Below are 12,546 nucleotides of genomic sequence, written 5' to 3'. Positions count from 1 at the left end.
TGTCTGACTAGAGATGATTTGGGTGTGGGGGAAGGGCATTGAGCAAAATCAGTTCTTTTCTCTTAATATAAGGAGGCAGGTGGGGGGGAAGAATCAGTTCCTCATTATTTCTGAAAAATATTTTTGCAAGGGGCTCGAACAGCTCAAGGACTGAAATGGCTGGCGGTGGAAAGATTAGTTTTGGACTGTGACTTGCTCACTGAGGAGAAATGCCTTTGAGTGTTCAGGTTTTGATTTGACGGAGTTCTGAGCGTTTGAAGGTTGCACTCTTCAAGTACCCAGTAAATTTTAGCAATAGCACAAAACTTGTAGTGCCCATAGGTACAGGAGGTGGCACTGGGTGTGCGTGCATAGCTAACTTACCTATTCTGTGAAATAGTTACCGAGCATGAGTGGTGGATGCGGGAAAGACTCTGCAGGAGGAACTTTTGGCTCTCTCCTTAGTCATCTTGTAAGGTGTGCAGTGAGCGAACAATGCAGAGCTTCACAGGAGGTTTGTTCACTGTGAATCTTCTAGGGTAAAAACTGCACACTTCCTCAGATGCACAGGAGAGGCGCTTCATTGTGTACATCTCATAAGGCACACAGGACAGGATATTCCAGTGGTGTGGAGCCACATAGTTTGAGAGCATTGATTGCTTTCATAAAAAATAAAAATAAAAAAGAGCCTGGAAAATCTCTCTTTGAGAACATTTAGGTTGCTTGGTTTAAGCACTCAGAAGTCAGAATATGTTAATGTTAAGGTTGGATGCACAACCTTAACTCTTCCCCTGTGTGCATATTAACAAATTTCTCAAATGATACAATATAAAATACAGTTTTTTCCCACAGCCCTTGGGCTTGTCAACCTGGAGACTTTGTTATGGGGTTCAGGGTGTAAACCAGACCAGTGAGGGGGTGTCACCACTTGCCCTGCAACCCTGGTGCCTTTCAGTGCTTTGCTGCTGTAGCTCCTAGTCTGAGACACTTGCAACCAGCCTGCAAGCATTCAGGCCACACCGAGTGTCTGTGTGCTAGACAACCCTACTTCAGCAGCTCTGTCTCTGGCTTTCACCAGTCTTGGTTACAACCAGCAAGGGGACCCCAACACATTCCCAGGCCCAAATTTCCCAGACGTGTGTGCCCTAAGTGTCCAGCCCTCTCCTGGACAGTTCAGAGAAATAGTATGGATTGTTTGTTCCTCTAAACCAAAGTGGGGTGCGCGCACCTCAGGGGGTGCGCAAGAGGATCCTTTGGGGTGCGCGCCTCTGGAGCAGCGCCGCTTCGGCAGTTCGGGCGGGAGTCCAAGTGCCTTTTTTTTTTTTTTTTTTTTTTTGCTTGGGGTGGCAAAAATGGTAGAGCCGGCCCTGTGTCGCGGCAGGGGGTGCGTGCTCAAAAATTTTTTTACTGATAGGGGTGCGCGATCAAAAAAGTTTGGAGACGACTGCTCTAAAGACACAAAAGTACCCGCAGCTTATTAACTGGGGTAAATACACCCTGACCTTTTAAACACAGCACCGAGTTGATTTATTGTAAAAATAAAACAAATGTGTTAACAATAAGACATAGATTAGGTGATGCCAAGTATAAGGATTAAAGTTAGAAAGAGTTATAAGCAAATAAAAGTGAAAACATGCATCTAAAACTTAATCTAGCAAGGAACAGGTTTTGTTCAGGATGGTTTCTCTCCTATATGCAGTTTCCAGACTTCAGCCTCCCCCTTGGTTGAAGGACTCATCTTTCTCAGCTTGCAAGAGCTTTGGCTTCTTGTCTGTCTGTCTTCTGTCTTTCCTTATATTTTCCTGAGTTCAGTGACTTTGTTTCAGGAGGCTTGATGGTATCTCATGCTGCTCTTCCCTTCCTGTGGGGCCTTCCATCCCCCTGTAGGTAAATGGGGCTTCCATTGTTTTGATTCCACCATGCTGCTTTTACATAAGAGACTGGTAAATAGCTGCCCTCCCTCTTGTCGGGGAGGGAACCTGTTTCTCCTTGCTTAGCCACAGACTTTAAAGCATAAAATTGTTAAGTATCCATATTTCCTCATATATTGTTAATGGATATTTTTCACAGTGATATTAATCACCAGTGTGTCATTACCTCCCAGGAAAGACTGCGCTCTATATATTTTGATAATACAGTAGCATCAGATACAATCAGTTGATTCAATTGCTTCTCGCTGGAGATCCAGTCGCCCGTCTTTATAGATCTGTAAACCTTTGAAATGGATTCTGCACAGGGTTACCCCTCAAAGTAAAGTTTATTCAAGCTATGAGGAAGTGACATGGAGCCTGGTGGTGAAGGAAGCGCCATGCCCTTTCTTCCCCCATTTCTAAGCTCTGTTTACTTAATATATAAAAAATGGACCTTCATTGTCTTTGCCTGACGATCAGGCTGGTCACAGAATCAAATACACATTCCTGTGTTGGAAGGCTTGTCTACCAACTCCTCCTGACGTGCCTGGTTTAAACACACTTAAGTCATAATTCCAGCATATATCCATAACTACCTACTGTCTGGGTGTGTATATCACGAAAGAATATTCATGCTCAGTGAGTTTAGTTTTCAGATAATACCTCATGAGGTGTATTTTGTACAAAGATTATAACAATAGTGTGTAGGGTGTGAATAAGGATGCTTAGTGTCACTGACTTACTGCATGGCAAGCCATGGTGCGAATCTACAGTACACTGCCCTGCCATGTACTAAGTCTTCAAATAGACATTTTTGTAATTTACTTCCATTCCTGTTTCCTGTATTTTCATTGTATACTGCTCCAGTATATCTTTTCTCCTTGAAGTTCCCTTCTTTCCAAGTCATGTATATATATTAATAATTAAGGGCCTTGGCGCATCCTGCACTTAGGTACAAAGCAGAAGAGGGGCAGAAAGCCCCCCGTACTCTTTTGTGCCAATGCGATGTATTACCACTGCATTCCCTTCCCACAAATGTGCAGGGCGTGGGCGGAGCCTTGATCCCGCCTCCCCAAGGGACCTGGAAATGAGCGTACGCTGTCACAGCTTACTCTGTCCCAGAAGCAGCAGAGAGACCAAGAGGGAGATTGATTCCCTTAGTCACAATCTCCGTCCGAGGCTGCCCCTTTGCCGTGGGCTAGATTGCAATTCTACCTAATGTGTCGTGTATATAAAATAATCTTGCTGTGCACTTGTTATACAACTCATGGACTCTGTCTCACTGGGGTAGGCAGCAGAGTGCATTATACTATGAGAAGTGACATGTGGGTATCTACAGCCTGACCTAGTCTAAAAAGTTAGGTCAACCCAGCTATATCACCCGGGGTGTGAAAAATCCACACCCTGAGCGATGTCGGTAAGCGACGTAAGTCTCCGTGTAGACCTTCCGAGGTCAATAGAAGAATTCTTCCTTCAGCCTAGCCCCCACCTCTCGGGGAGGTGGATTCCCTGTGCTGATGGGAGAACCCCTCCCGTCGCTGCCGGCAGTGTAGTGTCTACACTGAAGATACAGCAGCCGAGCTGCAGCTGTGCCGCTGTAACATTGCACGTGTAGTTTGAAGGAAAACGTTATGTTGCAGTATGTTAACTGAGAAATAGTATGTAACTCGATGATCATTGAAGACTATTATTTTGCATGTGCACAAAGAGTAGAGAGAAGGTTCCACGTGCAACTTTTTTTTGACATTTCTTCATGCTTAACCAAGCAACTTTGATATTCTTATACTACCCTTCTCGGCTGGAATTCTGTAAAACATTCTCCCTCTAGAAGTGCCGCTCCTGGAGCGTTAAGGAACACAGAGCCCTGATTGGCTACTGCTGCCTTTTGGGAGCTGCTAAAGAAGCGAAGTGAAAAGTGAGCCAAGTGCAGGTAGAAGAGAAGGACATTGCTGTTCCATTCTAGTACTTCCTGCAGGGATGCTGCTTCCTAACGTAAACCGGGGGAAAGAAAAATGGTCATTTCTGTAATGAATAAATAGAAAATGACTGCAAGCACTTCTTGATTGCATTTAAATTATGAGTTTAGCTTTGCTTCATAGCCCTTGCTCTGAAAATGCAGGGATTAATTTCCATTATAAATCACTGGCTCAGTTTCAAACCATCAAACTGGACTTGATTTATTGATTATCAAATAAATGTACAAAGAGAGCACTGCATTGCAATTGCTTGGTGGGGAGTTAAACAGCAGACAGCTTTGGGAATTCTGATCTCTGCAGACAACTTGACCCAGCTCAAAGTTCTGAAAGTTCTTGTGGCAAAAGGCCGTTCTGCCAACCTCGTGCAAACCTGGATTTGGATCCTGCAGCGCAGCCTTGGCTTTGCCAGCTGTATGAAAGCCCCATGTCAAAGAGAGCAGAAGCCAGTATTCATTCTGTTTGATACGGACATAATGTGAGGGTAGAGGCTGGAGAGGATTCTGGAAGGTGAGAATGACATAAACAAATCCTTCTTGATAATCCTTGCTGTACCTTCAGCACTTTCACTGCACTGTCTCTTGGCAGTCCTGCAAAGCCCCAGCAGAGAGATTAACCCTCTATAAAACCGTGGCAGGAACACGAACCAGGATAGATCTCCCAGTAGTAATATTTGCTCTAGGAGAAGAGTGTCAGCCTCTTTCCCTGACCCCCCCAACTACCGATTCACTCATTGAGAGATAGGCAAAGAATTAAAAGAAAACCACTTCATTGGCTTTTGAATGGCACTCCTCGGTGGGAGGATTCAGAATTGTAATTGGTTTCTTTCCGCGTGGCAGCCAAGAGGTGTTAGAGATCTGTGGCGTGGCATGATCCTAATCACGTAACGCTATTCCAGACACCCACCTTCCTCTGGGAGCTCTGCTTACAGGAGAGCTGAGCAAAAGCCAACATTGGGCTTTTGTTTACTCGAAGATTTTCTAAAGCTTAGATGGAAACTGGCTGGGAAAAGGGGAGAAAGGAATGAATGAGCAGACGATCACCTGACGGCGAGTGTTCTCTGGAGTATATCCCGTCAGCCTTTCCTTCCCAGTCTGTGCTCAGCACCACTCTGGCTGGGGGGCGGGAGGCGGAAGTCTCGCTCATACGCTTGCTCGCTCACATTTGCGTTGTAACCCAGGAGTTTCCCGGTTACGTGCGCACGCTAAGAGCTCATCTGAGTACTTTATTATTTTTGTTAGCCAAAGTACTGCAGTGGCTCAGCGAGATTACTCAGCAGGTCCCTCGTGGGGATGTGGGAATGTTTTGGCCACATTCTCTGTCCCCTGGTACTGGCTGCACGCAGCAACTTTAACTCTCTTGCTCTCCCTCTACCCCCAATTCATACAGCAAAATGATTGCAGAGGGGGACATTTCCCCCTGAGCCTGGCAGTGTCATAAGCAGGCACACAGTGCGTCTGGCACTGGTAGATATGCAGTGGTGGTGTAGCCCTGTCAGTCACGGGATATGAGAGAGACAAGGTGGGTGAGGTAATAGCTTTTATTGCATGGCTCTCAACCTTTCCAGATGACTGTACCCCTTTCAGGAAGCTGATTTGTCTTGTGTAACCCCAAGTTTCACCTCACTTAAAAACTACTTGCTTACCGAAATCATACTATTACTGAAAAATTGCTTACTTTCTCATTTTTACTATATCATTGTAAAATAATATAAATATTGTACTTGCATTTCAGTGTATAGTATACCTTTACCTCTATAGAACGCTGTCCTCGGGAGCCAAAAAATCTTACCGCGTTATAGGTGAAACCACGTTATATTGAACTTGCTTTGATCCACCGGAGTACACAGCCCCGCCCCCCCGGTGCACTGCTTTACTGCGTTATACCTGAATTCGTGTTATATCGGGTCGCGTTATATCGGGGTAGAGGTGTATGTAGAGCAGTATAAACAAGTCGTATGAAATTTTAGTTTGTACTGACTTTGCTGGTACTTGTTATGTAGCCTCTTGTAAAACTAGGCAACTATCTAGATGAGTCGATGTACCCCCGAAGACCTGTGCGTACCCCCAGCAGTACACGTACCGCTGGTTGAGAACCACTGTTTTATTGGACCCACTCCTGTTGGTGAGAGGGAGACAAGCTTCTGAGCTACACAGGCTTGAAGAAGAGCTCGGTGTGGCTGGAACATTTTTCTTTCACCAGCAGAAGTTGGTCCCATAGAAGATATGCCCTCACCCACCTTGTCAGTGCAAGAGAGCTCATTTTGGGCTGGTTCTCCATTACCTTTCTGCCTATTGTCCTTGGAAGGACTGAGTCCATTTTCTTCAGAGCTGCAAAGCCCACATACTCCCTTCATCTGCTGCCCCATCTTTGAGCCCGGCACACACCATATCTTGTCAGGGGAGGGGACAGTAGCTTCCTCACAGACACATAGTTCCTAGTCCGAGTCTGAGAGAACTGCTGGGTGCCAATGGACGGAGTTAGAATTCTGTGCACGCCCCTGCCCCTTCCTGCTTGAGACGGCCTTTAGATCTTACTCCAATTTATTCCCACAGAAACTGGATTTTCATTAAAGTGTAATATCTCTGCTCTTGAATATGCTTTGATGCATTTTATCCTGGGTTTGTTTATTGCTTTGCATTCTTGGTCATTTGTCATTTCCTTTCTAATAAACCCTAGATTGCTGTAAAATGAATCTTGGGTGTTTTTTTTAGAAAAAGAAAAGGCAATCCAGCCCAATCATCATTGTTATGAGTCCTTTCCAATGTGTGGGATGTTTGGAACACAGTGTGCATAGTAATGTCAGGCTATTTAAGTTCTTTTTCATTAGGAAAAAAAATTGTGGGTCTGGGAGGGCCTCCTGCTCCCCCTCCCAAGAAATACCCCTTCCTGAGCAGCAGTTATCCTTTTCATTGACATACACTGGGTGTAACTCTCCTCAGAGCCCCTGTCGCAGCTTTTTAATTGCCCAGAGGGGTGTTCTCGAGCAGTGGTTCTCAAACTTTTGTGAGCCAGGATGCATCAAATGGCCAAAAAATCATCTTTGTCCCTTTCACTTGTTTCTTCCATAATGCCTGTGCGGGAGGGGCCTGCCTGCCCCCAATCCCCTCCTGAGGCTCCCTCGCGATCGCCGGGCTGCAGAGCTCTGTTCTAGAGCTCTGAAAGAGAGGGACACTCTTAGCCCCAGCAGCTGGGTCTGCTGCCCCTGTAACACACGGACCAGAACTGGTGTCGCGTCGGGGACTCCCATATGGCAGTGCACACGGCTTGCTGGTCACCCCAGTCTTCATCTTTATTGAATCTCTCCCTTGCTGTGGACAATGGTTTTTAAGAGGAGTGTTGTACTTAAAGTACTGCACAGGATTTTTTTAGGGGGAATAAGACAAAACGCCACATTTATTAGTAATACATGTATTTATTAACACTGTATTATATGCATATAATATATTACACTTACACTTACACACACACACACACACAAACCCATTTCGTCTTGTTGTTACCAATTAGTTGCTCCCCTTAACTTTACTGGCCAGGTGAGTTAGATGGGGGAGGGGGTGGAGCCGGGCTTCTGCCGATCCGGATTGATGCTCCCATGTTGACAAGACGAGACCCGGGGTCCTCTGCAAGACACCTCACTTTTATAGCAGCTTCCCTCTTATGCAAATCTATACCAGATTCAAACTCTGTGTCTGTGTCCATTGGTCCTTTGTGCTGCTTTCTTTTGAGTGTTGTCCCAATGCTGCAAAGAGGGTGTTTCCAAAAGAAGGTGCTTGCTTCTAACCCCCGAGGCTGTCAGTATGTCTGCTTGTCTTTAATGAGCCCACTTGACACGTTTTATTGTCCTTGGGTCTGGCTCCCAGCCCCTCTCCAACAGTTGAGGCTGTCTGGAGGTGCTGCCTTCCATGCCTTGCTCATCCACACCTCATTCATTCAACAGGGCAATTGATTAAGAGTGGGGGGGGGGAGCTCTTGTTCTACTGCTAGCAAACAGAAATTTTTCTTCTATCTTATTCTATCCTTAGGGGCTATAATATTATACCAAGGGCAATGCAAAGTTTCTAAATGAGGCTTTGATACAAAGTCCCATGAAAACAGAGGTCACACGTGGGTAGACCCACCACAAGGTTATATGAAGAGGCACAATGTAAAGTCATATGAAAATTATCAGAAATTTATCTACAGGAGGATGGGAAGAAAGGAAATTTTGAAAGGGACAAAGCCCTTTACCTGCTGTATTTACTGTTTTAATATCGCAGTTCTGAATAAAACCTTTAGTGCGTCGTTATTGGTATTTTCATAATAGGAATTTCTTGTGCCTTTAAATTCAAAGGTGCTTTAGCTTATTCGTATTTAAAAATACACAACCCAATAAAGCTCACTGCAGCATCAACAAGCCTTCCTAGTGTAGACACAGTGTGTACTGGGCAAAAAAGTGTTTTGCCAGGATAGCTTGTTGTGCTCAAAGAATTGGTATAAGTTACAACTACATCTCTGTTAGAGCTTTTGCCAGTATAAAAACGTCACAGAAGACGTTGCCTCCCAAAGGCTGTGCCCGCACTGTGTGCTAGGAGTGTGATTCCCCTGCTTGTGTATGCTTACTCGCACTGGCTCTCATCCCGAGCGTCCGTAGGAATAGCAGTGTCGTGAGCCACCTGAAACGGGTGGGTTTGTACTCGGCACCGCTCTGCCAGGCCCTCACTGCTGCTACCCTTCTATTTATGCTCATGCTATCTGGATCAGAGCTACTGCTGGGAGGTGTACACAAGCCGGGGAATCACAGCCCTCGGGCATAGTGTGACATTACTAGACCCGCAAAAATTTCTAACTTAGACCTGACAGAGATAAATTCAACATTTCACTCAAGCCTGCAAAGATTCTGGTTACTCCACTGGAATAATTATGAAGAAAGGTTGAAAAATGGGCCCTGTTTTGTCTAGAGAAGACAGACTTGGAGGATACGTGCTAAGTTTTCAAATATGTAAAAGGTTGTTATAAAGAGGATGGTGACCAGTTGTTCTCTGTTTCCACCATAGGACAAGAAGTAATCAGCTTAGTTTGCAGCAAGGGATATTTAGGTTAAATATCAGGTCAGCTTTCTAGCTGTAAGTATAGTTAATCAGTTGACCTAGCAGGGTCATGGAATCTCCATCACTAGAGGTTTTTAAGAACAGGTTAGAAAACATCTGTCAGGGACAGTCTAGGTATAATTAATCCTGCCTCATCGCGCAGGGATGTACTGGGTGACCACCTGCTGTCTCTTCCAGCCCTTTTTATGCCTGTGGGCCTCACTGTGCTGGTTAGTACTTGGTCCTATGAACCTCAGAGCTACTCAGTGGGAGGAGGGGTTGCAAAATAGGACCCAGTTGTATGGTATTGAGTATATCTTATTTCAGCTGCCCCAAAGTTTTTCAGACTGAGCGATTTGTGTCTCTAGCTGTGTGGGATTTTCCCTCAAAATGGTTTTTGTTAGAAATTGCCGATTTGACAAAACTGAAACTTCTTGTGAGAAGGTATCCTATCTCCTAGAACTGGAAGGGACCCTGAAAGTCATCGAGTCCAGCCCCCTGCCTTCACTAGCAGGACCAAGTACTGATTTTGCCCCAGATCCCTAAGTGGCCTCCTCAAGGATTGAACTCACAAGCCTGGGTTTAGCAGGCCTATGCTCAAACCACTGAGCTAGCCCTCCCCCCAGTTTCAGTGAAACTTTTGACAGGTAAGGCTTATAAATCATTTCTGGTCAGAAAGAGAGAGAGAGAAATACTCCAGAATAGCCAACCATTCCATGGTCAGGCCACTCTCCTGGGATATGGAAGACCCAGGTTCTAGCCTCTAGTCTGACGCAGGCAGAGCAGGGAATTGCAGCTGGGTCTCCCAAATTCCAAGCGTGCGTCTTAACTACTGGGCTCTTGGCTCCTCTGGGGTACAGCCTGGCTCGAGGTGTGTTTTGTTTGTTGAAAAAGAAAAACGACAAAAGATCTCGGTGTTGTGCCTATGCAGAAGGGGGGAGAAATGGCAATCTCAAAAATGTTCCTGGGACAGGAAAACCATTTCCAGCCCAGCTCTATTGGTGTGTAATTAAGATGAGAAGATAAGGGGTTACAGCATTTCCTTGCAAGCTCTCGTGTTCCAGTAAGAGAAGCTAAAACACTCCTTCAGTTTGTCAGTCAGTGTTGCATTGATAACCTGAAAACCTTGAGATTTAAAAATAAAATACTTAATATGATCTTTCACCTCTTGTCAGTTCTAGACAATGAAAGGAAGATTCTAATACAAGTTTTTAACTTTCTGCCTATGTAAAAGCTCCATTCTTTCTTTATACATTGCTCTGAAATGTTTTATGATGCTTTGATGAGTTGCAAAATAAGCTATATTGTATTTAGACAGAGGAAAGTAGTTGGGTTGGCTCTGGGATAGTTTTGTAAGGTGCAATTTGTCTATGCGTTCATTGCAGGGGCTACCTGGTGTCATAATTTAGGGCATTTATATTTCCCCATTGTGGTCCAACAACAACATCCACTCTCAGGCTTCCAAGTCCCTGGCCATCCGCTCTCTCGGGTGGCAATCTGCGTCTCTCCTCTTTCTGACCAGGTGTTTCCAGGCTAACCAGTTCCCTGCCTTCACTGTGGTATTCCCAGTGAAAGACAGTCTGCCTGCAGAGACCTGCTTCGTTTCTCTCCTCAGAGAGTGTCATTGCTACCATTCTAATAAAAATAAATAAGATGAGACAAAATACAGGACCCCTGTCGAGGAGAGGGACAAAGGGAAAAGATTACTAACAAGGAGAAGAGTCCGATCCAAATCGTACGATCCTGTGTGCTCTTTCCATTTCCTGTCGGCAGCTGGATGTAGAGGGGGTGTGTGTGTGTGTGTGTGTGTGTGTGTGTGTGTGTGTGTGTGTGTGTGTGAGAGTGAGTGTTAAGTTTGGATAGTTACAGCTACTCTGGTTTTGTTTTATTAATGTATTCATTTATTGGAAGATTCCAGAAGAGCATGATTTGGAGAGCCAGATCCGCAAAGAGAGGGAATGGCGGTTTCTACGCAACACCCGTGTCCGAAAGCAAGCACAGAAGATCATCCAGAAGGGTGAGCTCTCTACTTCTCAGACACTTTTCTCATGTACCACAGCTAGCATTATGTCCCCTTCTTCCCCCCGCCCACTGGGCTTAGCTGTGTTACCCAGGGTTCTTTCAACCCAAAGCTCTTAGTAACTTTTACTCTATGCGAGGTGGTGTCAAGAACAGGGCCGGCTCCAGGCACCAGCTTGCCAAGCAGGTGCTTGGGGCGGCCACTCCGGAGAGGGGCGGCAGGTCCAACTATTCGGCGGCAATTCGGCGGACGGTCCCTCACTCCTGCTCGGAGCCAAGGACCTCCCGCCGCAGATCGCGGCCCTTTTTTTTTTTTTTTTTTTTTTTTTTTTTATGCCGCTTGGGGCGGCAAAAACCCTGGAACCGGCCCTGGTCAGGAAATAAATCAGGGGAGACACAGGCGTCCAACCGATAGTTGGCTGGCACAGACAGAACAACACGAGAGTGCTTTCACTTAAAGCTAAACTTTACTTAGTCTTAAGCACTTACATCCGCAACAAATTAGTAAAACACCCCCAACCCTTGATAATTACCGAAGCTGAGTGTGACTATCGAGTGGCACAGCGGCAGCCTATGTTCTGGTGGGGAACACAAGATGCATCCAGAGGGAGAGTCCAGTCCTGAAGAGTCCCCCCACCTCAAACTTTTCCCCCTTATTTATACATTAGTAATAGACTGCCATGTCCCTTAAAGAAAACTTGTTAAGCAAGTAGTTTCAATGGTCAAGCAAGAGGCTTCCTTCTGATTGATTAACCAGGTGTGGGGTTTTCCCAGAGTTTGCAGCCTTGAGGCCCCAATAGACATTCCTCTCTTCTAAAATGCATGTATCAGCAACTTCAACACAATTCTTATCAGGAAGGACGCGGGGTCAAGCTGCCCTTTCTGTGGCACCCAAAACTCCCTCCCATCCTGCCTTGGTCAGGCTGAGTTTGCTACATGGCCACTTTATGGCCTGCTGATTTGGCTGCTTTTAGCAATAAGCCATAGTGGTTTCAGGCACTTTACTGGTTTGCCAAAATCTCCCGCTACAGCTGGGGCCTCTAAGCACTCCTGTAACACAAACAGTAAATAACAATAAACTATACAAAGCCTTTGTTAGACCAGCGTGTTTAACTAATCACTGGCCTTTTTCATGGGTCCCATTAGGGGAATAGGAGCTTGTTGAACTGTGAAGTGTTTCCCTAGAGGTGATTTATCTTGAAGCTTACAGGGCTTCATTTACTGCTAGTAATTACTCCTGCTCAGGGGATTGACCTGCTTGTGGTGAGTGTAGACGTTCTCCTTCCCTTTTGAAAACCTAAATGCAATGTTATCATCTAAGGAATATAGGCATTTGTAGCGGGGTCAGCCAAAAATGATCGTCATTTTATGTAACCATCTGAGTTGAACTTGGGGTGGGAAAGAATAAGAGACCAGGGATTTTTGAGAGAGAGAACCTGTCATAAGAAGGGGTTTTCCTGCTTAAAAGAATTGACAAAGTTCACAATTTTAAATGCATGTGTTTACCCTGAAGCCTTGGCCTGGAAAGTCAACAGCTGGGCTTTTCAGTAGCTCTGCCAGTCAGAGATGGCTTGTCCGCAAGTATTAAAGTGTCCA

The 12,546-nt window shown here is 45.4% G+C and overlaps 1 protein-coding gene across 3 annotated transcripts in view; it reads left to right on the top strand.

Annotated features, from left to right (window-relative positions):
• The window catches only part of RPTOR (regulatory associated protein of MTOR complex 1), a 289,467-nt gene that overhangs the window by 241,606 nt on the left and 35,315 nt on the right, over window positions 1-12,546 (top strand). For all 3 annotated transcript variants that reach the window (XM_034789588.1, XM_034789587.1, XM_034789589.1), the window contains exon 25: window positions 10,843-10,948. In XM_034789588.1, coding sequence (XP_034645479.1) covers window positions 10,843-10,948 — 106 coding nt within the window. The remainder of the gene's footprint in view (window positions 1-10,842; window positions 10,949-12,546) is intronic.

Source organism: Trachemys scripta, chromosome 14, assembly GCF_013100865.1.
Source record: "Trachemys scripta elegans isolate TJP31775 chromosome 14, CAS_Tse_1.0, whole genome shotgun sequence".
Taxonomy (NCBI): Eukaryota; Metazoa; Chordata; order Testudines; family Emydidae; genus Trachemys; species Trachemys scripta.
Note: the sequence above shows the minus strand (reverse complement) of the source record. Positions and strands in the feature narration are given on the sequence as shown.